The sequence below is a fragment of the Gopherus evgoodei genome, chromosome 2, assembly GCF_007399415.2.
Source record: "Gopherus evgoodei ecotype Sinaloan lineage chromosome 2, rGopEvg1_v1.p, whole genome shotgun sequence".
NCBI lineage: Eukaryota > Metazoa > Chordata > Testudines > Testudinidae > Gopherus > Gopherus evgoodei.
The window spans coordinates 12243691-12270467 of NC_044323.1; the positions used below are offsets into that span (position 1 = coordinate 12243691).

Below are 26777 nucleotides of genomic sequence, written 5' to 3' on the forward strand. Positions count from 1 at the left end.
TTTGGTGCCCGCCCAAACCAAGGGCCGGGCCTCTTTTAACTTGGCCATTGCTCTGCCCTGCCCCAAAGGGCCAGAGCTGCTTGTAACTGTGCTTGGTGCACCGCCCGAACCAAGGGCTGGGCCCCTTTTGACGTTGCCACTGCTCTGACCTTCTGAAAGGGCCAGAGCTGATTGTGATTGCAGGGACGACAGCGAGGCCGGTGTGGCTCCCCTCCCCCTCAGGGAGGGTCGAGCCCCGGCGGAATCCGTCTACAGGGTCTAAATTAGCTGTTACCACTTAAGAAAGATCTTGGAGTCATTGTGGATAGTTCTCTGAAAACATCCACTCAATGTGCAGTGACAAAAAGTGAACCAGAATGTTTGGAATCATTGGGAGAGGGATAAATAATAAGACAAAAATATCATATTGCCTCTATATACTTCCATGGTACGTGCACACCTTGAATATTATGTGTAGATGTGGTTGCCCCATCTCAAAAAAGCTATATTGAAATTGGAAAAGGTACAGAAAAGGGCAATAAAAATGTTCAGGGTTATGGAACAGGTTCCATATAAGGAGAAATTAATAAGACTGGGATTTTTCAGGTTGGAAAAAAAGATGACTAAGAAGGGATATGATAGAAGTCTATAAAATCATGACTGGTATGGAGAAAGTAAATAAAGAAGTGTTATTTACTTCTTCTCATAACACAAGAATCAGGGGTCACTCAATGAAAATAATAGGCAGCAGGTTTAAAACGAACAAAAGAAAGTATTTCTTCACACAATGCACAGTCAACCTGTGGAACTCTTTGCCAGGGGATGTTGAGGAGGCCAAGACTGTAACAGAGTTCAAATAAAAACTCGATAAGTTCATGGAGGATAGGTCCATCCATGGCTATTAGCCAGGATGGGCAGGGATGCAAAACCATGCTCTGAAGTGTCCCTACCCTCTGTTTGCCAGAAGCTGGGAATGGGCGACAGGATTGATGATTACCTGTTCTGTTCATTCCCTCTGAAGCACCTGGCACTGGCCACTGTCAGAAGACAGGATACTGGGCTAGATGGACCAATAGTCTGACCCAGTCTGGCTGTTCTTATGTTCTTAACAATGCACATGGAGGTTTGTACAGTTCCTAGTATAGACATAACCTATATTACAGCAACCTCTTTAGGATGCCCTATTCAGGAATAGTACTGCTAAGAATGCCAGTAGCATTATGTGTGGGAAAGGGTTTCACTGAGCAGTCTGTGGCTGCCCTTGCAATGCCTGCAGGGAGTGGTAATTCTCCTTTGGCTGACTCTCGAGCTTTTACAGTTCCTGTATGCCATCCCAGCTGTGTTTGTGGGCCACCGGATAAAGGATAAAATCCCACCTCTTATCTTTTTCCTGCTAGCCTTAATTGGCTGATTCTCTTGCTGGTTGTATCCCCCCTTGTCCATTTCCAGGTTACATATTTGGTTTGTTTAAATCTCATTCATTAATTCTGAGCAGTCCCTTTTGATGTCATGTTGACCTCTTATTTCTTGCATTCTTCTTTGTCAAACAAACTGTAGTTTCTTGTCCTTTAATTATAGTGTCTTTTAGAATGGATCATAAAGTTGTCTTCTGTACAATTTAACTCTGATGCTTGTTTGGCTGTATTTTTTGGGAGATATCTCATTTAATTATATTTACTTAAAATGTTTTAGTCTATTCTCCTTAATTGCATGTGCTGCCATTATGAATGATATGCACTAGACAGTGGTCCCCAACCTTTTCGTCTGGCAGGCGCCAGATGAAGGACCCTGATGGCAGTCAAACATCCACCGAAATGCAGCCAAAATTTGGCGGCAATGCCTCTGGATGACATCACTTGTCGGCAGCAAGCAGCGTCATCCAGAGGCGTCACCGCCGAAATGCCGCCAAATTCCAGTGGCATTTTGGCGGACGCTCGACCGCCAGCCAGGATGCGGGCGCATTTAGATGCCCCTGTGGGTGCCTCTGCACTAGACTATGTGAGAGGTAAATTATTGCATGAGCACAAAAGAATATTTATGTTGGCAGACCAAGTGCCAACTCATGCAAAGTTCCTTAAGCCTCACTGACAAATGCATAGCTAGAAAACAGTCTGGTTCACCTGTGTGTATTGTTAAAAAAGACGGTTACTCACCTTTGTAACTGTTGTTCTTCGAGATGTGTTGCTCACATCCATTCCAGTTAGGTGTGCGCGCCGTGCGTGCACGTTCGTCGGAAACTTTTTACCCTAGCAACTCCAGTGGGCCGGCAGGTCGCCCCCTGGAGTGGCGCCGCCATGGCGCTCGATATATACCCCTGCCGGCCCACCCGCTCCTCAGTTCCTTCTTGCCGGCTACTCTGACAGTGGGGAAGGAGGGCGGGTGTGGAATGGATGTGAGCAACACATCTCGAAGAACAACAGTTACAAAGGTGAGTAACCGTCTTTTCTTCTTCGAGTGATTGCTCACATCCATTCCAGTTAGGTGAATCCCAAGCCATACCTAGGCGGTGGGGTCGGAGTGAGAAGTCGCAGCATGGAGCACTGCAGATCCGAAGGCCGCGTCCTCTCTTGACTGCTGGACCAGGGCGTAGTGGGAAGCAAAGGTGTGGACCGATGACCAGGTCGCTGCCCGACCAATTTCCTGGATGGGCACACGGGCGAGGAAAGCCAGCGATGACGCCTGCGTCCTGGTAGAATGCGCAGTCACATGGCCCGTAGGGACGTGGGCCAAGTCATAGCAGGTCCTGATACAGGACGTTACCCATGAGGATAACCTCTGGGAGGAGATAGGAAGCCCCTTCATGTGGTCCGCTACTGCCACAAAAAGCTGGGGGGATTTGCGGAACGGTTTGGTCCTCTCCACATAGAACGCGAGAGCCCTACGGACATCAAGCGAGTGGAGCTGCTGCTCCCTGCCTGAAGAGTGGGGTTTCGGGAAAAAAAACGGGAGAAATATCTCTTGGTTGATGTGAAAGGTCGAGACTACCTTGGGGAGAAAGGCAGGGTGTGGCCTCAGCTGCACCTTATCTTTGTGGAAGACTGTATACGGGGGGTCTACCACAAGAGCCCGGAGTTCCGACATCCGCCTAGGTGAGGTGATAGCTACTAGAAAGGCAGTCTTCCAAGAGAGATAGAGTAGGGAGCAAGTAGCTAACGGCTCAAAGGGGGGCCCCATGAGCCGAGACAACACTAGGTTAAGATCCCAGGTTGGAGCAGGGAGTCGGACGTTAGGGTATAAACGTTCCAGCCCCTTCAGGAATCTAGACACCGTCGGGTGAGAAAAAACAGAGCGGCCATCCCCACCGGGGTGAAAGGTGGAGATAGCTGCCAGGTGGACCCGCAACGACGATATCGCCAGACCCTGTTGTTTGAGAGACCAAACATAGTCTAAGATATTGGCCACCGAAACTTCCATAGGGCAGAGACCTTTCTCCACGCACCAACAGGAGAAACGCTTCCACTTGGCCGAGTATGTCGCTCTAGTGGAAGGCTTCCTGCTGCCCAAAAGTACCTCCCGTACCGGGGTGGAGCAGCGCAGTTCAGAACCGGTCAGCCACGCAGGAACCAAGCCGCTAGGTGCAGCGACTGCAGGTCCGGGTGACAGAGAGTCCCGTGTTCCTGGGTAATCAGGTCCGGGTGAAGGGGCAGGGGAACTGGGTCGGCTATGGCCAGGTCCAGCAGCATGGGGTACCAATGTTGCCTGGGCCACGCCGGGGCTACCATGATCACGCGAGCCCTGTCCCTGCGCACCTTCAGAAGGACCCTGTGGACCAGTGGGAACGGGGGAAATGCGTAGTACAAGTGGGTCATCCACGGAATAAGGAAGGCATCCGCTATAGACCCGGGCTCCCTGCCCTGAAAGGAGCAGAATGCCTGGCACTTCTTGTTCCCCCCGGACGCGAAGAGGTCCACACGGGGATAACCCCACCTCTGGAAGATTGAGAGGGCGACGTCCGGGCGAAGGGACCACTCGTGTGAGAGGAAGGATCTGCTCAGGCGGTCCGCCAGCGTGTTCCGTACTCCGGGGAGGAAGGAAGCCGTGAGGTGAATGGAGTGGGCTACACAAAAGTCCGAGAGTCGCATCGCCTCGTGACATAGGGGAGAGGATCTGGTGCCGCCCTGCTTGTTGATATAGTACATGGTCGTCGTGTTGTCGGTAAACACCGCGACACAATGACCTTGAAGCTGGTGACAGAACGTTTGACAAGCAAGGCGGACCGCTCTCAACTCCCGCATGTTGATGTGCAGCTTCACCTCCTGCGGGGACCGCAGGCCTTGTGTTCTCAGGGTTCCCAGGTGGGCCCCCCAGCCGAGATCTGAGGCATCCGTTGTCAGGGACACCGAGGGCTGAGGTGGGTGGAAAGGGAGCCCCGCACACACTACGGACTGGTCTAGCCACCAGCCGAGAGAATCTAACACCCCCTGGGGGATTGTGATCAGCATGTCTAGCGGCTGCCTTGCCGGCCGGTAATGTTCGATGAGCCACAACTGGAGGGGCCTCATGCGGAGCCGAGCGTAACCGGTCACAAATGTGCATGCTGCCATGTGGCCTAACAGGGTTAGACATGTCCTTACTGATGTCAAGGGGGCTGCCCGCAATCGCTAAACGATCGCCGACAATGCCTGGAACCTCGGTAACGGCAGAAGAGCCCTGGCCACGGTGGAGTCCAGGACGGCCCCGATGAACTCCACCCTCTGCGCGGGGATCAGGGTGGACTTGTCCATGTTGATCATGAGGCCCAAGGTAGCAAACAGGCCGGTGATCACGCGGACGTGGCTGCAAACCTGTAGTTCCGACGTGCCCCGAATTAACCAATCGTCTAGGTAAGGGAACACGTGGATACGACTGCGCCGAAGATGTGCCACAACGACTGCCATGCATTTTGTAAATACCCTCGGGGCCGTAGAAAGGCCAAATGGGAGGACTGCAAATTGGTAGTGAAGGGGGCCCACCATGAATCGAAGGAAACGTCTGTGGTGTGGCCAAATGGCGATGTGAAAATAAGCGTCCTGCATGTCGAGGGCTGCGTACCAGTCTCCCGGATCCAGGGATGGGATAATGGTCTCCAGGGATACCATGCGGAACTTCAACTTCACCATGTATTTGTTTAGCTCTCGCAGGTCGAGGATAGGCCTGAGGCCTCCCTTGGCCTTGGGGATCAGAAAGTAGCGGGAATAAAACCCCTTGCCTTTCTCGTTTTCCAGAACCGCCTCTATAGCTCCTTTGTTGAGGAGCGTCCGTACCTCCTGTCGAAGGAATTGCTCGTGAGAGGGGTCCCTGAAGAGGGACGAGGAAGGGGGGCGGGAAGGAGGAAACGATATAAACTGCAGGCGGTATCCTGTCTGCACCGTACGCAAGACCCAGCGGTCCGATGTTATTCGGGTCCACGCCGGAAGGAAAAACGAAAGGCGGTTGGAAAACGGGGGGGAAGGATCTGTGGGGGAAACTGTTACTGCGCCCTCAGGCGCACCTTCAAAACGAAGGCTTGGGTCCAGGCGGGGGCTTAGAGGAGCTTTGATTCTGCCCCCCTTGGTTCCCCGAATGCCTACGCCTTCCATTCCTGCCACGGCGCCTATTGAGGTCCTGCCGTTGGCGGAACTGGGGGTATGGCCTGCGCTGCTGCTGCTGCTGTGGCCGGAAGGGTCTGCGCTGCGTTCCCGGCGTGTGCATCCCTAGGGAGCGCATAATGACCCGATTGTCTTTGAGACTCTTAAGTCTGGGGTCTGTCTTTTCCGAAAACAGGCCCTGGCCTTCGAACGGGAGGTCCTGGATGGTATGTTGGAGCTCCGGTGGAAGGCCAGAGACCTGCAGCCAGGAGATACGGCGCATCGTTACCCCCGAGGTGAGGGTGCGGGCAGCCGAGTCTGCAGCGTCTAAAGAAGCTTGCAACGAGGTTCGTGCAACCTTCGTGCCCTCGTCCAGAATGGCCGCAAATTCTTGGCGGGCGTCTTGTGGCAGCAGCTCTTTGAATTTGTCCGCTGCCACCCACGAGTTAAACGCGTATCTGCTGAGCAGGGCTTGTTGGTTCGAAACCTTGAGCTGCAGGGCCCCAGCCGAGTAGACTTTGCGTCCAAGGAGGTCCATACGTCTGGCCTCCCTGGATTTGGGGGCTGGAGCTTCCTGCCCATGACGCTCCCTGTCGTTCACCGACTGCACCACCAGGGAACACGGTGTCGGGTGGACGTGGAGGTACTCGTAGCCTTTGGAGGGGGCCATGTACTTCCTCTCGACGCCCCTCGCCGTAGGGGGGATGGAGGCCGGTGACTGCCAGATTGTATTGGCGTTGGCCTGTATCGTCCTAATGAAGGGTAGGGCCACCCTGGTGGGAGCATCAGACGAGAGGATGGTGACAATCGGGTCCTCGATCTCAGAGACCTCCTCGGCTTGTAGGCTCAGATTCTGAGCTACTCGCCTAAGGAGGTCTTGGTGCGCCCTGAGATCCAGCGGGGGAGGGCTACTGGAGGAGGTGCCAGCCACTGCTTCATCAGGGGAGGAGGATGAGGAGGCCCCCGGCAAGAAAGTGTCCAATGGGGGGTCTCCCTCGGCCCTCGCCTCTGTCTCAGGAGCCAGAGTGGAGTCTTGCTGCTTAGATCCTTCCTCTCCATCCGGGGAGGGAGGGGGGTGAGACAACGAAGCTTCCGGCACCCTGTGCTCCGCCGTCGCAGGCCTAGCAGGAAGCTGTTGGGGGCCCTGGGCTTGATGGTATGCCCAGGGGGTCCAAAACCCCCACTGCTGCGGACCTTGGTCCTGTTGCGGAGGGTCTTGGAATAGTACCGCCTGCCTGTCGGTGCCCAGCGCATACACGCTGTCTGTCTGTGAAGACACCGACGGCTGCCTAGAAGGCCATGGCGGGGCCGACCCTGGCTGGTAAGGGTCTGCGCGGGTCGGCACCGAAGATCTTCTCGGTGCCGGGGATCGGTACCGGGAGTCATAGCGGTGCCGGGATCGGGACTGGGTTCTGTCTCGGTGCCGGGATCTGGACCGGTACCGGCCGCTGCTTCGGTGTCGGGATCGGGACCTGGACCGGAACCTGCCACCGATGTGGTGCCGGGAGGTCGACCGGGACCGGGACCTGCCACCAGCTCGGTGCTGGGAGGTCGACCGGTGCGGCGAGTGACGGCGGGACTGGCTCCTGGAGTCACGGTGCCGGTATCGGCGGCTGGAGTCAGACCGCGACCGTCTGGAGGTCGATCGGTGCCGCGAGTGCGACCGGTACCGCCGAGGGGAGCGGTGCCGGGACTGTGAGCGGCGGTGGGATCTTGATCGACCGTGGCGTCGGGACCTGGATCGCGAGCGCGAGTCCCGAGACGGTGCCGACATCATGGGCTTGCCTTTAGATGCGACCCGCACCGGAGGTACCGGGGGTGGCAGCTGAGTAGACTCCGTTAGGGCGATAAGGTCCCGTGCCGAGGCGAAGGTCTCCGGCGTGGATGGGACCAATAGCTCAACCCCAGATCTTATGGGGGAGCTTGGCGGCACCGGACTCGACGGACCCACCGGGCCCGGAGTCGACGGTGCCGGTGGCGCCGCGGCCGATGTCGATGCCGGGCGCTCCAATCGGGTCTGCCTGGCTGGAGTAGCAGACACTGACGGTCTCGGCTCTGCACCCGGTGCCGGAGAAGGTCGGTGCCGAGGAGTCTTCCCAGTGCCGGTGCGATCCGGTGCCGGCGCCGAGATCACGGCCTGCGAAGCCGCCGGGTCAAGTGCCGCCTCCATGAGGAGAGTCCTGAGTCTTTGGTCTCTCTCCTTTTTTGTCCTGGGCTTAAAAGCCTTGCAGATGCGGCACTTGTCCGATCTGTGCAATTCCCCCAGGCACTTCAGGCACGCGTCGTGGGGGTCGCTGGTAGGCATAGGCTTCTTACAGGCCGCACACTGCTTAAAGCCCGGCGAACCAGGCATGAGCCCGGTGCCGGGTGCCGGGAAGGGCTACAGCCCCCGGCGAACAACTATCTACAATACTATTTACACCTAATTACTTAACTAACTACACTTAACGATCTAACTAACAACTGTAACACTAACGATAGTTAACAAGGAGAGCTAGGGATGTGGAGGACAGCTATGCCGCGCTCCACAGTTCCAACGACCGACATGGCGGTAAGAAGGAACTGAGGAGCGGGTGGGCCGGCAGGGGTATATATCGAGCGCCATGGCGGCGCCACTCCAGGGGGCGACCTGCCGGCCCACTGGAGTTGCTAGGGTAAAAAGTTTCAGACGAACGTGCACGCGCGGCGCGCACACCTAACTGGAATGGATGTGAGCCATCACTCGAAGAAGAACAAATGTTAAGCTTATAAGAATGTGTTTAGTGTTTAGACTTGATGAAATGCTTGTAGGGGGTAGCATGTATTGATCTTACTTATAACATCTGTATCCCATGGTATAAAGTTATGTTGAGTGCTTGCATTCTAAACTATGTAACCATGTAACTCACCAAACATGAAAGAAGAATTAATTAATGTAAAGTGCTGGTCATCCACACAAGAAGTCCCATTGAAACCAAATGAGCCATTGTGAAACATCAAAGGACAAAGACTTTGTTGGTCCACTCTCCTCCCATGAAAAGGAGACAGGTGCCAACACTTGTCCTGTCAGTTTGAACTCTGAGGGAAGGAAATAAAAAGCCCTGACCAGAAGGAACTGTATCACTGTGCTGCTGGGAATTTGTAGAGGGCAATATTTCTAAGTATAAGCAAGTGTAATCCCTGTGCTGCTTGGCTTCAGTTAATTCTAGAGACATAGAAAGCTTGTATATTGCGGCAGTTTCTATTACCTTTTGGAACCTAAGACTGTAGCTCATTTGTTTGCATATGCTTACCTGCTTTAACCAAGTATATAACTTCCTTATTTCTTTTTCCTAGTTAATAAAACTTTAGTTAGTTTATTACAGGATTGGCTACAAGTGTTGTGTCTAGTGAGAGATCTAAGGTATAATTGACCTGGGGTAAGTGATTGGTCCTTTGGGACTGGGAGTAGCCTGAATAATTGTTGTGATGTTTTGTGTACAGGATCATCTGTCACAAAGGCAGGCTTGTCTGCGTGGCAAGATAGACCTGAGTGTCCAAGAGGACTGGCTGTGACTCCATGTTAAAGCTGTTATAGTGCTTGAGGAGTTCACACTTGGTACTTGGTTGGTGAAGTCTAATTATGGAACATAATTTGGAGTTTGTGCCTGATTTGTAAGAGTCTGCCCTGAGGTTGGCACTCATGTTCATGAGCTACTCCAGACAGCTTGATAGTCATAGATTCATAGTCTTTGACTTGAGGGTCAAAAGGGATTCCTAGATCATCTAGTTTGACCTCCTGGATAACACAGGCCAGGAAACAAGTTGCCGAAAGTTTGTTTTAAGAAAACAGTACTATATGTTGACTTACGTCACAATATGGAGACTGTAATTAACTATGTTTGTTTTAAAATACGTGTGACAACATTTATTTTGTGCCCACAGACCATCCGAACTTCTGGAAAGACCTACGTGATCTTTTTTGTGGTGGTCATCTTCCTGTGCTCATTTTATCTCTTCAACTTGATTCTGGCTGTAGTAATCATGGCATATGAAGAACAAAACAATGCCACTCTTGCTGAAACACAGGCAAAGAAGAAATTGTGTCAGGAAGCTGAGGAACTACTAAGGAAAGAGCAGGTCTGTACTTTATTATGTACAGTACAGAATACACATCACATAACACTCCTTTTCTTTCCCTTTTATTATGTAAAAACAGTCATTGATTAAAACAAATACAGCTCATATCTTAGTCATAATTTTTTGTTTGTTTTCAAGAACAATGGTGGTAATTTCTCACACAACAACATATGCATTGGTGGGATAGAAGCATGGAACATCAGTCCAAACTATAATTAAATCTTTTAAAATTAAAGTAACACTTTCAAATCCAGTAGACCTGATATTTTACCAGACAGTAATGGATTGCAGATATGTTGGTGTTTTCATAGAATTGTAGAACTGGAAGGGACCTCAAGAGGTCTTCTAGTCCAGTCCCCTGCGCTCAAGTCAGGACTAAGTATTATCTAGACCAGGGATCAGCAACCTTTGGCATGTGGCCCGTCGGGGAAATCCGCTGGTGGACCAGGTCGCTTTGTTTACGTGCAGTGTCTACAGGTTCGGCCGATCGCAGCTCCCACTAGTCATGGTTTGCCATTCCAGGCCAATGGGGGCTGCGGGAAGCGGCGTGGGCCAATGGATGTGCTGGCCACTGCTTCCCGCAGCCCCCATTGACTTGGAACGGTGAACCACAGCCAGAGGGAGCGGCGATCAGCTGAACCTGCAGACTCTGCAGGTAAACAAACCGGCCCGCCTGTGGATTTCCCTGACGGGCGTGTTGCCGATCCCTGATCTAGACCATCCGTGACAGGTATTTGTCCAAACTCTCTCAAAAATCTCCAATGACAGAGATTCCACAACCTCCCTAAGCAATTTGTTCCAGTGGTTAACCACCCCTGACAGGAGGTTTTCCTAATGTCCAACCTAAACCATCCTTGTTGCAAGTTAAGCACATTTCTTCTTGTCCTATTCTCAGAGGTTAAGGAGAACAATTTTTCTCACTCCTCCTTGTAACAATCCTTTATGTACTTGAAAAGTGTTATCACGTCCTTCCTCAGTCTTCTGTCCTCCAGACTGAACAAACTCAGTTTTTTTTCAATCTCTCTTCATAGGTCATGTTTTCTGGACCTTTAATCTTTTCTGTTGTGCTTCTCTTATCTTTCTCCAATTTGTCCACATCTTTCCTGAAATGTGGTGTCCAGAACTGGACACAATACTGCAGCTGAGGCTTAATCAGTGCAGAGTAAAGCGGAAGAAATACTTCTCGTGTCTTGCTTACAACACTCTTGCTAACATCCCAGAATGATGTTTGCTTTTTTTTTCAAAGTGTTACACTGTTAATTCATATTTAGCTTGTGGTCCACTTTGGCCCCCAGATCCCTTTCTGCAGTAATCCTTCCTAGGCAGTCATTTCCCATTTTGTATGTGTGCATCTGATTATTTCTTCCTAAGTGGAGTACTTTGCATTTGTCCTTATTGAATTTCATCCTATTTATTTCGGATCATTTCTCCAGTTTGTCCAGATCATTTTGAATTTTAATTCTATCCTCCAAAGCACTTGCAACCCCTCTCTACTTTGGTGTCATCGACAGACTTTATAAATGTACTCCCTATGCCATTTATTAAATTCTTGATGAAGATATTGAACAGAACTGGTCCCAGAAATGATCCCTGTGGGACCCCACTAGATAATCCCTTTCAGCTTAATTGTGAATCACTGATAACTGCTCTCTGGGAACAGTTTTCCTGCTAGTTATGCACTCACCTTATAATAGTTCCATCTAGGTTATATTTCCCTTATTTGTTTATGAGGTCATGCAAGACAATATCAAAAGCCTTACTAAAACCAAGATATACCACATCTACCACTTCCCTCCATCCATAAGGCTTGCTACCCTCTCAAAGAAAGTGATTGTGTTGTTTTGACATGATTTATTCTTGACAAATCTGTGCTGACTGTTACTTATAACCTTATTGTCTTCTAGATGTTTGCAAATTGATTTCTTAATTATTTGGTCTTTCTGGGTACATACATTCTGTTGCACAGCTTCTCTCTTTATTCATTTCTCATAGGCTAATGCCTCCTATCTGTGGAATTTGGAAGTGGTCCAGTATTGTTGCTAGAGGCCCCAGGACTAAGTTCCTCCCTTGAGTTCAGTCACCACATTCTCTTTGCCTTGGTGGTGGAACAAACTAGTGGTTTAGTTTCGCCTAATCATTTTGTTTTAAAACCTTTATTTTTATTCATTTTTGTGCTGTTAAGATTTATAATCTTCCTCCACCTCCTCGGATTGGTTAAATAGCAGCATGGTGGTTTTAACCGTATGGCTCTGCCACTGCAGTGCCTCCCTGCCAGACTCATCTGCCCCATCTCAGCCATGTCAGAGCTGTCCTACAAACACCTGGCTTAAATCTAAGTACTGTTCCCTATGTGAGGCAGCACTTACAGGCTCTACAGAGATTGAATTAAGTCCCACCTGTCTCCAGTCAGCTGATCCCTGCCCTGCCAGGGTACTGGGATGAGGGTCAGATCATCATGTTCGATCCCCACCCAGCCCCAAGGAGTTATGACTCCAACAGAGAAAAGCATAATCAGGAACTTCTGAGCTTTTGGGGGAGAGAGTCCAAGGATGAGGAGGAAACTATCTGGATAGCTCAGGGGTAAGTCTTGCAAAAGACCAGGGCTGGAGGGGGGCGGGAAGGATACAGAGTACCCCCACACCTCCAACCATTCACATTCTAAAGTGGGTCCCCAGCTCCTTGAGGAAGGAAGCAGGGCTCCTGCATGGCACTACATTGTAAGTGAATTTATTAGGCCTTATAACAATTTAACAAAACTTCTTGACCACTGTTGAAAACAAGGGACTTAGTCTTAACATATCAACCAAGTTTTCCTTAGCACTTAAAGTCATCAGAATATTTGATAGACAAAAATAAACTGTATAGTATCAGAATGCAAATCTACTAACATCTTAAATCATTTTAATTTCAATGATAAATTCACTTTCTGAATAAAAATGTGAGGAAAATGCTCAGTTTTTATGACATTTGCATTTTTGTAAATAAATTGTCTCAAGTAGGGATGGGATGAATCTTTGATTGGATTAAAATATTCCCTCCTTTCCCCTATCAAAAAAACCCTTAACCTCTGCAAACACTGAATGCCTAAAATAACTGCCCCCCTTATTACCATAGGTTATGCTTTGGCCTATCAACAGTTCCATCCTACTTGACTGGCTTCCTCTTATTATCCCATTTCTAAATCTGTAGTCCCAGCTTCTGTTCCTCTTCCCCAACTCCGGCATTGCTCCTGCATTCCAGGTGTCTACCTTCTTCCCTGCATCTGATCTATCCATTAATCTTTCAGTTTATAAAATGTGCTTGCATGTGATAACATGGTATGTGATGAATCTTGGTAAGTATTTGAATATGTCCAATGTGATGTTGCAGTTTATTTACCTGCTCCTCCCATTTCTTGAAGCAGGATGGGGATTTATATTCAGTGTTCTCCGAATACTAAATCCTAACTTCAGTATTCAACAAATACTGGGGGAAAATTATTAATTCCATTCCTAGCCTAAAATTATTTAATATGTTACAGTATATTCATGAAATAGTTTAGGCTACTGCCTAGTAAAGAATTGGTTTCCAATCAAATTTCAGTTTTCACACTTTCAGAATAATGACAAAATTATTGTTATTAAATGAATGATTTCATAAGGAAGGTGTTTTCTGAATCATAGTAGGTTTTATTTCAGAAGTGCCCTTTGACTTCATATGACTTTTTGTTATTGCTAGTGTTTTTACATCCATACAATAATGCAAAGTTGTGTTGGAATCCTTATTTAATGTGATCCATTTACCTTATGCTCCATTATACTTGTATACTAAACAACAGTTAGCCACATCTGCCTCTTATTTTATATTATTTTCCTAACCAAAGGAGCAGATATCAGCAGACTCTGTAAACAATCCAGTTCAAAGACAAAGGATAATGAGCGCAACCAATATTATTGCCGATGCCACAAGTAAGTCATTCTTCAGTGTTCTTTAATGCAAACTTAGTATAAGTTGATCTGAAAAATCAAATTGTTATAAATAAATAATCAATGTAATTTAAAAAATTACTAGAGCATATATGGATGCTATACTGTAAATAAAGATAAGTTTTAGTAAAACAACTATTGTCATAAGTCACCTTCCTGTCAAGGCCTAAATGTGGGACATTGTGTGACAGAGACCCAAAAGTGCTATGGGATTTATTCCAGTAGTGTAAATAATTCATTATCTAACCTCAGTTTCATGATTATTTCTAATGTTAATAATAATCAATAAGTGATGTAACATCAAATTTGAATTGGATGTAGGGACAAAAATGAGTGACATCCCTCAAAATAAGGTATAGTTGAGAGATAGGATTCTTGTACTATTAAATAGCCATCAAAACTAGAGGTGTGAGAAGAAAAACTCCTTGTCAATTAAAATGGCGAAAAATAATGTGGAAAACATATACTCTGCAGTTCCACTTTACTTGTACATGGCACTGTAGCTGACTTGAAAAAAGCCAGAAAGGGGAAAACCCGGGACAACTTTACTCTTGAATTCTTGGCAATGAAAATAAGACTCTGGGTTGCTTGGAATTAAAATGAGATTTGGTTATAAACATATGACATTCCTCTGACTTCAGATCTTCAAAACCCAGTTTGTTAGCCATTATTAATAATTTTAAATCATCACAAATAATAAACATATGCCTCCACCTTCACTTGGATGCTTGGTGACCCCAGCATCAAGCTCACAGAACCTCTGTCAGAGCTATATCGGTTGGGGCTGCACACATGCCCTCCAGCGACATCAGCATTCAACATCTAAGGGTATGTCTACACTGCTTGGATAGACATATACATGCTAGCTCTAGTCAAATTAGTAATTGTTGGCTGCTATCCCTCGATACAACGATGATGTCTGCGGGGAAAAGTCATTGATGAGACTTAAGATGGCTGAGGAGTCCAATTCATGCTGTACAGGTTTTTCCACATATGTGACAGGTGGTTGCTGGGAGAAGGCACAACTGCTGGTCAGGATGCTGTACCCTTTCCTTCCTCCTTTGCTGTTTCTCAGACTCTTGAGCAATGCGATTCTGTTCAAAACATGCTGAGGCTTGATGAATGATGTGACATCATTGTAGTCTATTGCCAGCCAGCTCTTCCCAATGTGTGGGGTCAATGCCTCCCTTCTTAAGATATACTTTCAGGGTGCCCGTGTAGTATTTCCTCTATCCCCCCTGGGTACTCTTATCATGACTAATTTGAGAAAAGAGGACTTGCTTCAGAAGATGAGTATCAGCCATCCACACACAATGACGAGCCCAGCAAAGTTGATGTTTCACAATCTTTGTCTAAACATTGGTGATGTTAGCTGCAGAGAAAACACTGGCATTGGTGCGACGATCTTCCCATCTGATACAGATAATTTTCCTAAGGAAGCACTGTTGGTACCATTCTAGATGCTTAAGAGGGCTTGATTATGTCACCCATGTATTGCACCCACAAAAAGAGTGGAGATGACTACTGTGCTGTAGAAGGATCTTAGTTTCCATCTGCAGATCTCTGTCAATAAAGACATAATGAAACAACTTTCTGAAGGATACGCTGGCACAATAGATCCTGTGTTTGATCTTTAAACCAAGTTTGACTGTCTGAGAGAGGTGGCTACCAAGGTAAGGAAAGTGCTCAACATTTTCCAGGGGTTCACCATCAATGATAATTTGTGGGAGAAGGTGGGCAACTTTTGCTGGGGCAGGTTGGTGGAGGACCTCAGTCTTCCCAACGTTGAGGGAAAGTCCTAGGCTATGATAGGAGCCTGAGAAAAGATCTAGGGTGGATTGCAAGTCATCCTCAGTGTACGTGAGAATAGCACAGTTGTCAGCATACCGTAATAACAGTCCTGGTGACTTTGATTTTAGAATGAAGACTCTGCAGATTGTGGAGTTGGCCGTCCATATGATGCAATAATCCCAATTCCTGAAGAAAGGCATTCATGAATAAGAATCAAGATTATAGCAAGATATATGGAAAAAAGGGCTGGGGGCAATAACACAGCCCTGCTTAACACCAGTATGGATGGTGAACAGTTCCATCTCCAACCCATTAGAGAGGACGATGGCAGCCTTCCCATCATGAAGTAGCCTGAGAACACAAATGTACTTCAGTGGACAACTGAACCTAGACAGCACCTTCCATAATGCTTCACAAATGATGGAATCAAAGGCCTTAGGTCAATAAATGCCATAAACAGTGGCTGGTGTTGTTCTCTACGCTTCTCTTGGATCTGTCATGCAACATTTGTCATGTTGATGGTGCCCGAAGATGATCTTAAACCACATTGGGATTCCAGAAGGATATCTTCGTCAAGAGGGAGCTTTAATCAAATTAATATGCTAAAAATAGCAGTGTGGCCATGGTAGCACAGGCAGCAGTTTAAGCTGGTTGTCAGAGTACAATCTGTCTGAGGTCCTAATTATGTACGCAGGCATATACCCCAAGCCACTGCCCCTGCTTCCTTGGCCACACAAGATGGCATATGCATGTCTACTCAAGTTGAAAATTACACCTCCCACTTTAGTGTAAACATACACTGAGTTTATTGAGGAGGGAGTGCAGTCCCCAACCACCTGAGTTCCTTCTCCCCTAACATAGAACATTAGGAACCTCTCTCATTTCTACTGTTCAGTCTTTGCAGACAACTTGTAGTTTCTTAATTCAGTTAGTTTAATTTGGAACAAAGAGAGGAAATTTTACTTCAGAATGCCTGAGGAGTCAATGCTAGCACCGATTTGATTAAAGACCATACTTTCCTGGTCATATGTGGAGGGATTAAAATAAATTATATGTGCTATGGTTAACTAAAATTCTTTTCTTGGCATATAATTCAGCATAAATTACTTAACTGTCCCTTTGTCCTCCTTCCCACTTAAACTGGAAGAGTCAAAATGGAAACGTCCTTCATGCTGGAATCGCTTTGCCCAAAAATATCTCATTTGGGACTGTTACCCACTGTGGATACAATTCAAGGAGAAACTGAAGCTTATAGTAATGGATCCATTTGCTGACCTCACTGTCACTGTTTGCATTGTGGTGAATACCATCTTCATGGCACTAGAGCACCATACGATGACAGAAGCTCTTAGAAACATGATTTTTACGGTCAACTACGTAAGTGAAATCTTATGCTCATTATAGACAGGGCTAGTAACTGCCTATTATTAAGGTTGTCTGATACTTCCCATATAAGACCCTGTTTTTAGTTGCTTATAACTTGGTCAATTAGCTGTTTAGGCTGAAATTTTTTCATGTTGAGTGCCTGTCTCAGGCTGAAGGTTTTTTTCATTTTTTCATTTAACTAAGCATGCTCCAGTGTCTCACATTTCCTAGTGCGTGCCAGACTGTGCATGCATTTTCCCCACAGAATATCTGAACATGTTCCCTCCAACCCAGGATGTCATGACAGAGACAAGGGCAGTCATACCTAGTGTTTGGAGCAGGAATTGGGAGGCAGGCAGAATCAGGTACTGGGAGGTCAGAGTCAGAGACAGTGCCAATTCAGACTGGTGAATTCCTCCATCAGGTCAAGGGCGTGGACATGGGAGGCAAGCTCCCAAGTGTATTTTTGGTAGTTGTAAACTTGCCATTTCACCAGATAGTGCAGACAGCTGCATATCCATTGGGTACTGAGGATGGCATGCACTTCATATTCCTTGTGACTCTGGATTTTGACTGGTGGAGGTGGCAATGTGTTTCAGTCAAGGAACGGGTTCTTGGTGTAGGGCTTCAGAAGGGAAACATGGAAAACTGGGTGTATTTTGAGAGATTGGGGAAGCTGGAGTTTGAAGGTAACTGAGTTAATCTGCTGACATAATTGGGAAGGATCCCCAGAACTGGTGGTCCAATTTGCAGGAAGGTCATTTGATCTGGAGGTGTTTGGCCACAAGCCACAGCTTCTGGCCTACCATAAATACTGGAATTTTTTCCTGCTGATGGTCCACATGCATTTTGTAGGCCTTCTTCACCTCTTCTAGGTGGTTCTTGAGTACTTCCTGAATAAGATGGATCTGATGGACCAAGCTGGTGGTGGCAGGGTTCAGGGAAGCTATTGGTAATACTGAGTGGAAACGGAGATGGAACCCATAATTAACGAAGAAGGGACTCCAACCCATAGAGGCATGGTCAGCATTGTAAGAAAATGTTGCCTATGGCAGTATGGACCAGTTAGCTAGATGATAATTTACAAAGCACCTCAAATGCTGCTCCGGTCCTTGGTTCACCTGTTCAGGCTGTCCATCTGTTTAGGGGTGGTATGCAATGGAGGTGTATATATGGATGTCCAGAAGCCTGAATACTTCATGCCAGAAGCATGAGGTGAACTATGGGTCTTGGTCAGAAACTTTGTGGTCTAGGAATCCATAGAGTCCTACTGTGCAGTAGGAGTTGGGCAGTAGCCTCAGCAGAGGGCAGATGGTTGCAGGGGTGAAGTGGGCCATTTTGGTTAGGCAGTCCACAACCGTTCTGACTACAGTGTGGCCATCAGACACTGGGAGTTCCACAGTGAAGACTAGGCTGATAGTAACCCTGGAGACTCCTGGCTTGCCAAGTTGCCAATGGTTCTGGTTTGGGGCATCCTAGTACATGCAGACCATTCGTAGGAGTCTGTGTATGCTTGAACCTCAGCCCACATGTGGGGCCAACAGAAAAAATGGGCAACCATGCGGGAGTCTTCCGGTAGCCAGAGTGACCCACCATTGGAGTATCATGGCACAGCCATAGCACCTCCAGTCAGGGTTGCCCTGGGGGCAAATATATGTGCTCATCAAAGTATATTATTCCATCCTGCAGGGAACGGTGCATCTTAGCTACCAGTGGCATGAACTGCATCCCTTGGGCAAGTGGGTCTTCTTTGGAGGCGGATCAAATGAGGAAGAGTAGGTCTCCCTGAATTGTGACATTGGCAAAGTTACTGGACTTGAGGTGGTAGGAAGGCTTGGAAGTCAGTTCTTCACTTATCTGGTAGTATACCTACTTCTGCAATAGAATATTGGCTTCCCATTTCACTTTCCTAGGCAATAGGTAGTTGTAAACTCAAACCAAGAAAAGAACAAGGCCCACCTTAACTGCCTCTGGTTCAATAGGTTTTGCAGAGGTACTTGAGGTTCTTATGGTCAGTGAAGACCTGTACTGGATGCCAATCTCCCTCAAGGTGGGGATGCCATTCTTCAAATTCAGTTTTTATGGTGAGCAGCTCTATCCAGTATTTCATAGTTAATCTCTGTGGGAGTAAGTTTTTTGAGACTAAAATGCATAAGGGTGCAGAACTGATGGGATCCAAGTCACTGTGATAGTACCGCTGCTAGGGCCACATTGGATGCATCTGTTTCCGCTATAAATGGACAAGTTGTGTGTGCCAGGACTGTGGCCATGGTAAAGACAGCCTTTAGCTGGGCAAAAGTGAGTTGGCCTTCAGTCAACTGAAAAAATTACACAGCTTTGCAGAGGAGGGAAGTCAAGGGAGTTATTAATTGGGAGAAGTTAATGATGACACTCCTATAAAATTTGCAAAGACCAGGAAGTTCTTCAGTTACCAAAGGGCCCAAGGTGCTGTCCAGTTGCAAGTGGTTTCCACCTTTTGATGATCCATCTAGATTCCCTCCAGGGAGATGGTGTACTCAAAAAAATTAAATTGTGGCTTGTTCAAAGGTGTACTTTTCCAATTTGGTGTACAACCCATGTTTCTGTAGTCTCCCTGGGACAGACTGGATATGCTAGTAGTGCTGCTCCAGATTCTTGGAAAATACCAGAATATTGTTGAGGTACATAATCACATACTGATCCAGGATATCCCTGAACACATCGTTCATGAAATGTTGATATGTTGCAGGGACATTGATTAAGCCAAACAGCATCACTAAGCATTCAAAATACCCATTCTGAGTACGAAAAGCAATCTTCCATTTATCCCCAAGCCTTATGTGCAATCAATTGTATGCTCCCTGAAGATCTAGTTTTATGAAGATCCTGGCAGTCCTCAGGCAGTCAAGCAATTTCAAATTAGGGGCAAGGGGTACTGGTTATGAATAATCACTTGATTCCCAGTCAGAGAGCACAATTGTCTACACAGAGACTTAGTGACCCATCCTTCTTCACAGAGAGGACTGGTGCACCTGATGGAGAGATAGATAGCCAAATGAAGCCCTTGGCAAGGTTTTACTGGATATATCCATGGAGCATTTCCTGCTGTATGAAATATATCCGTAGGTAGGTCACCTTTGCCACAGGCTGTAGGTCTATCAGGCAGTTGTAGTCTCTGTGTGGGAGCAGTGAGTCTGCATTTTTCTGTTTGAACACATCCAGGTAGTTGTAGTACTTGTCATCGAGGCTGAGATTCTGGACTGAATCTGTTCTCATATGGCTAGCCCCCGACATTTGAGATTCTGCTTCTGAAGGTCTCCTCTCATCCAGGGACCCCAGGTGTGGGTCACTTGGTGGTTGGTTGTTCCTTGGAGGCACACTTTCTGACAGTATTCGGAGGAGAAGCTAATGCTCTTCCACCACCAGGAAATACAAGGGTCATACCATGCCAACTAAGGAATGCCAAGTATTAATGAGAAGTGGATCATATCTAAGCATATTGTTTTGCAGTGCCCTTCCACTGCAGCCTCTAAGGAGACCATCTCTTGAGTCACTGGTCCCTATAATAGGGGCAACCCATCCATCTTCTCCACAAGGTCCAGTGTGAGTTTCAGCTGGAAAGGGATCTGGAGGGTTTTGTTTTCCTCAGCATTTATAAAGTTAGCAGCAGCCCTGGAGTCTATCATTGGTAGTTGTGGGGAGATCTTCTGTGCCTGTCCCAAGACCTGCAACCAGAGGAGCAAATAGAAGTGCAGGGAGGCACCATAGTTCCCAGGCTAGGTTCTACTTGAGGGTGGACCGGAGGGTGAGTGGTTCCAGAGCATGGAGCTCTGATGGTGCCCAGGCTGTACCTCCATACTGGGCCTAGACTGGTCCATTTTCTGAGTTTTTCCAAGCTGAGCAGGAAGTAAGAAAATGTCCTGGTCTCCTACAGTAAAAAGAGTGGTTCAGCTGTTATTTACATGCTCTCTTCCCTGGGGTCAGATGCCGGTGACCTAGGTTGACATACATGGGTTTAGGACTCAGTTCTACAGGCCTCAGTGTGGAGGGCAAGCATGAAGATGTCAGGCTACCCATCCTTTCCTCCTTCTATTAATTCAATTGAAAATCAATGTGTAGGCACAGTCAATAAAGGTGCCTAGGCAGGTGAGATTTTTCATGCTGGCTAGTTAGTCTTTTACCTCATCATTGGGTCTCCACCAGAAATAATAAAGTTGGGCTGCCTCTTTCCATTCAACACCAGCCACAAGCCATTGTAAATGGGCAGCGTAGGAGGTGACTGGCCCATGTCCCTTGCAAAACTTCTGGAGGGCAGCTTCTGAAGAGTGGATACAATGCAAATAATCAGAGATGGTTGTGAAAGCTTGCGGGTAGGCATCCCCGTCAGAGAGCAAAGGGCTGTTCTGCTCCAATGGTGGGGAGGCCCAATCAAGTGCTTTGCTGGAGAACAGGCTGACTACTAGCCCCAGCATAGTCTGGTGTGTGGAGTATCTCAGGGGTGGAGTAGGAAGAGAAGCCTGCATTGGTTCAGGTAACCCTGGTATTTCCAACAATCCCCATCAAACTGTTTGGGCAGCAGCACCACGAGGGCTGAGTCTGGTGATAAATCATCTCTTCAGACACGTAGTATCACTGCTTCTCTCTCAACACTGAGCTGTTCCACCTGAGTTTGTGACAGGGATAGTTCCTCGTACAGGGTCTTCTTCAAGTGCACACTGCATAGCATGGATCTGTAGTGCAAGGTTCTCTACCTGCAGATGGGTGACTTGGTCCTCTGGGTCTCAGGCCCTTGGGGAGCTGCTGGTCGGAGGGTGGCCTATCCCCTGCGTCATCTGTGGAGGGGTTGGATGGATTCGGGGGGTGGGTAAAGATGGTCTGAGGGGACTGGGATGAGGGCAATCAGATCTAGTGGTCAGAGCAGGAGTTAGACTAAGACAGAGTTTGGAGGTCAGAGTTTGAGAAGGGCCAGAGGGTGAACCAAGAATCAGGTGCCAGAAGATAGGCAGGGTCAGGCACCAGGTTACAGACAGCAATTGAATAGTAAAGTTGAGAACAAAGCAGAGTCATAAGCCAAAGTCTAGGGTGTTTCACAAGTAGGATCTGGAGCAGAGATGGCCAAGCAGTCTGTATTGTTGCCTAGACAGCTCCCCTTCATGGTGTCTTGGTTGAAATACTGGTATCAGTCAGTCAGGAGCCTGTGGGGGGCCACCAATCAGAACCTGCTGGGCAGTACTTCCAGCCAAATTCAACCTCAAGTGGTCCTCTTGTGGGAGCCCAGCCTAAGCCTCCAATGGTGTGATGCAGAGGCATCAGTGGCTCATAACCCCCATGGTCCCAGATTCTAACTGCAGGTACTAACACAGGGCAAAGCAGGGCTTTCCCTGTAATGTGAGCCTGTAAGTCAGGTGCTCTCAATGAACCTTTTGCTAGCACCCAAAGAGTGTGGAGAAGGAAGCTGTCTGATGCAGTTGCAGAGGGGACAAGAGCCAGACCCTAGGATGTTGCAGGGGATGGCGTGGGGAGTAGTTTAAGACAAGGAGCTTGGGGGTTGGCAGCCAGGAGAAAGAAGTATGGGGGAAGACAGGACATGTGGTGGGACGAAGATCTGCCAAGGAACCAGGGTGTAGGGAGACAGCTGGGAATGGCAGGACAAAGATACTTTGACAACTAGCTGGGGAGATAGAGGATAGTGAGACTGGATGAGAAGCCAATGGAGAAAGACTGGGACTGTGAGCCAATGGGGAAGGTGAGTCTAGGGGGGCAGGCAGCATCTGGAGGCTGGGGGAGAGAAAGAGGGAGAGATCAAGGAGTGGGGGAAGGAGCTAGAACTCTCTGGGGGACAAGGAGCTGAGCAAGGACACTGGGAGCAGGAGTGGGGGAGACTCTGATGGGGCATCTGGAGGGGTGAGATACTGGCAAAGGCTGAGATCAGAAGCCTGAACTGTCTAGATGAGGAGAATGGCATTGTGATAAAGAACCAGTGGTGGGGAAGAGACAGTGCTGGGACAGGGACAGGTTGGAGGGGATGGGGCAGAAGAGTCTCTGCCCACTAGAGAACACTCCCCTCCAGAGCCTGGAATGGAACCCAAGTTCCTTGAGTTTCACCATTCCTTTTCTGTTGGCAAATATTTATGAAATCTGTTTTCAAAGTGTCCCATGCCCCTCTAGGGCTGATCTGCTTAGAGAAAAACAACATACTGCTACAGTCATTACTACCTTATTTCAGGTGGCAGAGGTCTGCTGCCATACACCACTATGTGCAGGTATAAAGATCAGAGCTGCCCCTAACACCCGTCAGTTCCTTTTACTACCCGTGATGGTCGCTGGAACCCTGTTCAATATCAGAACAGTTCTCTCTCTCAGCTTTTGTGTATAATAGTGTCTATAATACAGTTAATCAAGTGATTAGTATAGTTAGTAAGTTTTAGTTGTGTTTAAAAATATTTTTTTTCAGACTTGTTGTTTTTCCAGTTTGGGGGTGTTTCTGCTTGCAGTACCGAGGTATGCCCCAGCCACCGGGCTTCAAGCTGTGTGCTTTTTGCTGGAGGCCTATACCTGTGAGTGACCTGCACAATAGCTGCCTGAAGTGCTTGGGTGAAGCACATGTAAAAGACCAGTGCCAGATTTGCAGGGAGCTCAAGCCTAGAATGAAGAAGGATAGGGAGGCTAGGCTGAAACCGCTGTTGATGAAGGCAGTGCTGACTCAGTACCAAGCGCTACAGCTTCAATGAGAAGTGCGCCTCCAGCTTTAGTGGAATCCTGGCACTGATCTCACTCACCTGTGCAGAGGAAGAAACTTAAGACTTCCAAAGAGGCCCTGGCCAATGGAAGGTCTCCACCTCTAAGTCTGGTAAGAAGGCGAGGAGTTGAGTAGAGTATACCTAAAACCTAAGCCCTCCTCCTCCAAACTGGTGCCTAAGTTGGCACAATTGGCTCTGGCACTGCAGAGAGCACTGTCAAGCCTGGTGCGAGAAGTGTCACCATCATCTTTTTCAGCACTACAAAACGATACCAGTGCCAACTACCCCAGAGGTGTTTGTGATGGCAAAAAATTTCCTTTGCCTCTTCGTGCCAGTGTTTTCATCACTACAGGAGTGGGTGTAAGCCAGAGAATGGTCCCCATACTGTGGGAAACTTTCCAGACATCTATACTGACCCAATGGAATCAGATCGTGACAGGATCTGAGTCCTCACTCCAATAGCTAGTCCCACAGTCTTACCCAGTGTTATGCCAAGAATAAGGCTTGGATGAGGGTAGGCAGGTCGTGGCTCAGTCTAGCTAAGACTATAGTTATGTGGAGGAGAGCGGAAGAGGGGGACAGGCTGGAGGAATTGGAGAAGATAGCTTCTTCCTCAGTTTGGGGGGTTTGCCCAGTGTTCCTTACTCAGGTTTGAAACCTGAGAATTTTTCTGGGTGCCTAGGTCACAGCAGAGGGCCTTTCATCATGAATTCTTGGCCAGGATGTTGAACTAGAATGATTGACATCTTGTCATTGCCATATGCAGTCAGTGTAATGTGCTTTACATGGGGCTACTGACCATTCTGGAAACATCCACTGGAGCAGAATACCATTTAAGGGGTGCTTCTCTGAGACAGCATGTTATATGTATGCTACACAATCTGCATTGACTGCTGATTTGTTTGGAGATGCAACTTTAAATGGATTGGGTCCTCTTACTTTTAAGATCACCTTTCTCTTCATATGATACTGTGAATAACTGAGACAATCTGAGTCCTCTCAGCTAACGCTACCCAGTTTAACTGCAGAAAGGGAGCAGGATATTCTTACTGTGTGCACCTCAGCTAGAGAACTGTTTCCTACCTAGTTCACCAGTGTGTGAAACTGTTGTTCTTCAGGTCAGGTTGCAAGGCTCATTGCTCATTTGTTCATGTGTTTTTTTTCCTTAGGGTGGAGGAAGGGATAAATTATCAGCTTGCGGGTAATGGAGAATTTGTATTGCACCTCCTCTGCCCTTTGGTGCCTGCATGGGTGGATTAGTGTGGGCTAATATATTAATAATAATATAATAACATTAATAATATTTTAGTCATATTTATAAGAAGGCAGCCCTGCCAGGAGACAAGCTCCTCGTACCTTTAGGCTGACATCAGTTTCGCTTTCCCTTTCACAGGTCTTCACTGGAATTTTTACAGCAGAAATGATCTTCAAAATCATCGCTCTAGATCCCTACTACTATTTTCAGCAGGGCTGGAATATTTTTGACAGCATAATTGTTATGATAGGCCTAATAAGTATAATTTGGAATAAAAATCTGGCATTTTTCAGATTGGTAATGATTCTTCTTTTTTATCTGTTTGACTAAACAATAAACGCTTTGCATTATTTCAGTGGTCCACATTCCCTTGAATAATTCTATTTTTAGAGAATGAATAGGTACAATGAAAATTCTAGACTGCATCCAAGTGACCAATTGTTTGATGAATTTGTAAACTTGATACTGTGTGTTAGTATATAATAAATCAACAAGAACTATATGTCGAGTAATCAAAAAGCACATTTAAAAGTTTACCAAATGGTCCATACTGGATACTACAAAACCTCTGAAGCTGTCTCTCTTGAGTACCCTGGCTGCAGGGGGCTCTGCTGCTTTCACTCTTCACCCCTTATCATTTCTCTACAAGGATTAGGATCAGCTCTGTCATTCCAGACCTTTTCTTTTGGCGGAGAGGGCCTTCCCCCTCTCGCTCCCCAAGAATATTCTTGGGATATTTAGGTGGGGTTATGGGTGAGGTTTCCTCACCAGAAATACTTTGAGCTGACAAAGGAAAGATGGTCCTGCAGCCTCCTCATAAGATTGCTCCTAGTTTAGAGCAAGGAAAAATAGGCTCTGGTAACCCTATATAAAAATGTCACTCTTATTCAGCACATCTGTTCCCTTTTTGTATGTATTCAGAGTCACATCTGCTGATTTTATGACTAAAATAAGTGCTTACTGCTGTTTATTCCTATTAGCCTTCCACAGTTAAGGTGGAGTCATTTGAATTCTATTTCTTCTTGTTAGTCTGGATCTGTAAAAGCATCAAAGAATCCTGTGGCACCTTATAGACTAACAGACATTTTGGAGCATGAGCCTTCATGAGTGAATACCCACTTCGTCATGCATCTGACGAAGTGGGTATTCACCCACGAAAGCACATGCTCCAAAACGTCTGTTAGTCTATAAGGTGCCACAGGATTCTTTGCTGCTATTTCTTCTTGTCCATCAGAACCAAAAGTGGTTACTGCGATAATCAGTGACATCTGTGCAAACCACTGAAGACAATGGGGAGCCACTTAAAGCCCTAACAGGGTAAAAAGGGGGTCACTAAAGTCCTGTTTTGGCATGCAAAACCGTCATTACTGGTGATGATGCATGAGATTGGGGGCGTGGGGACGAGCTTGGTTTTCAGATAATTTCCATTGGTTTCCATTTCATGGAACTCAATCAATTCTTGATCAGGCCCTAAAAGCTTGGGTCCTTGGTAATGTAATAGGACACAGTCCTGTAAGTTTCTATACAACTTGAAGCAAAGGAGCTAGTAAGTCCCCACCCCACTGGGACTTACTAGCCAGTTATAGTTGATATAGCCATGCTTAGAATATTAATGAATAATAGAACTCCACGAATCAAAGTGTAAACAGAGCATTTTTATTCACAAAAATATTCACAAATCATAATTTGTTTTTAATTATTTGACCATTTCTAGTAATATAGGAATACTTATTTCTTGAGCTGGTCAAATGGTGCAAATAATACATACAATATATTTGCAATTATAGTCCAAAATAAAAGCACCAAGTATGATTTCCTTTGATTCATGAAGTCATATTTTTATTTGGACAACTGCTGTGTGTTAAAGAAAATGATCATGAAGCCTGAATTTTAGCATGAATGACTCCTTCATAATGAATTTTCAGAAATGCATTTTTCCGTTAATAAGTTTCTATCAGTCAGTCAGGGAACAATAACAACACCATGGGACATAGATGATGCAGCCATACAACACAAATAAAAAATAGTAATAAGCAAACTCAAACTGTTCATGAAATGC

At 47.0% G+C, this 26777-nt stretch overlaps 1 protein-coding gene across 1 annotated transcript in view; it reads left to right on the forward strand.

Annotated features, from left to right (window-relative positions):
* Positions 1-26777, forward strand: part of LOC115645405 (sodium channel protein type 5 subunit alpha-like) — a 120909-nt gene that overhangs the window by 35782 nt on the left and 58350 nt on the right. The window contains 4 exon segments of the mRNA XM_030550005.1: positions 9429-9623; positions 13486-13571; positions 16516-16756; positions 24857-25015. Of these exon segments, the coding sequence (XP_030405865.1) occupies positions 9429-9623; positions 13486-13571; positions 16516-16756; positions 24857-25015 (681 nt within the window).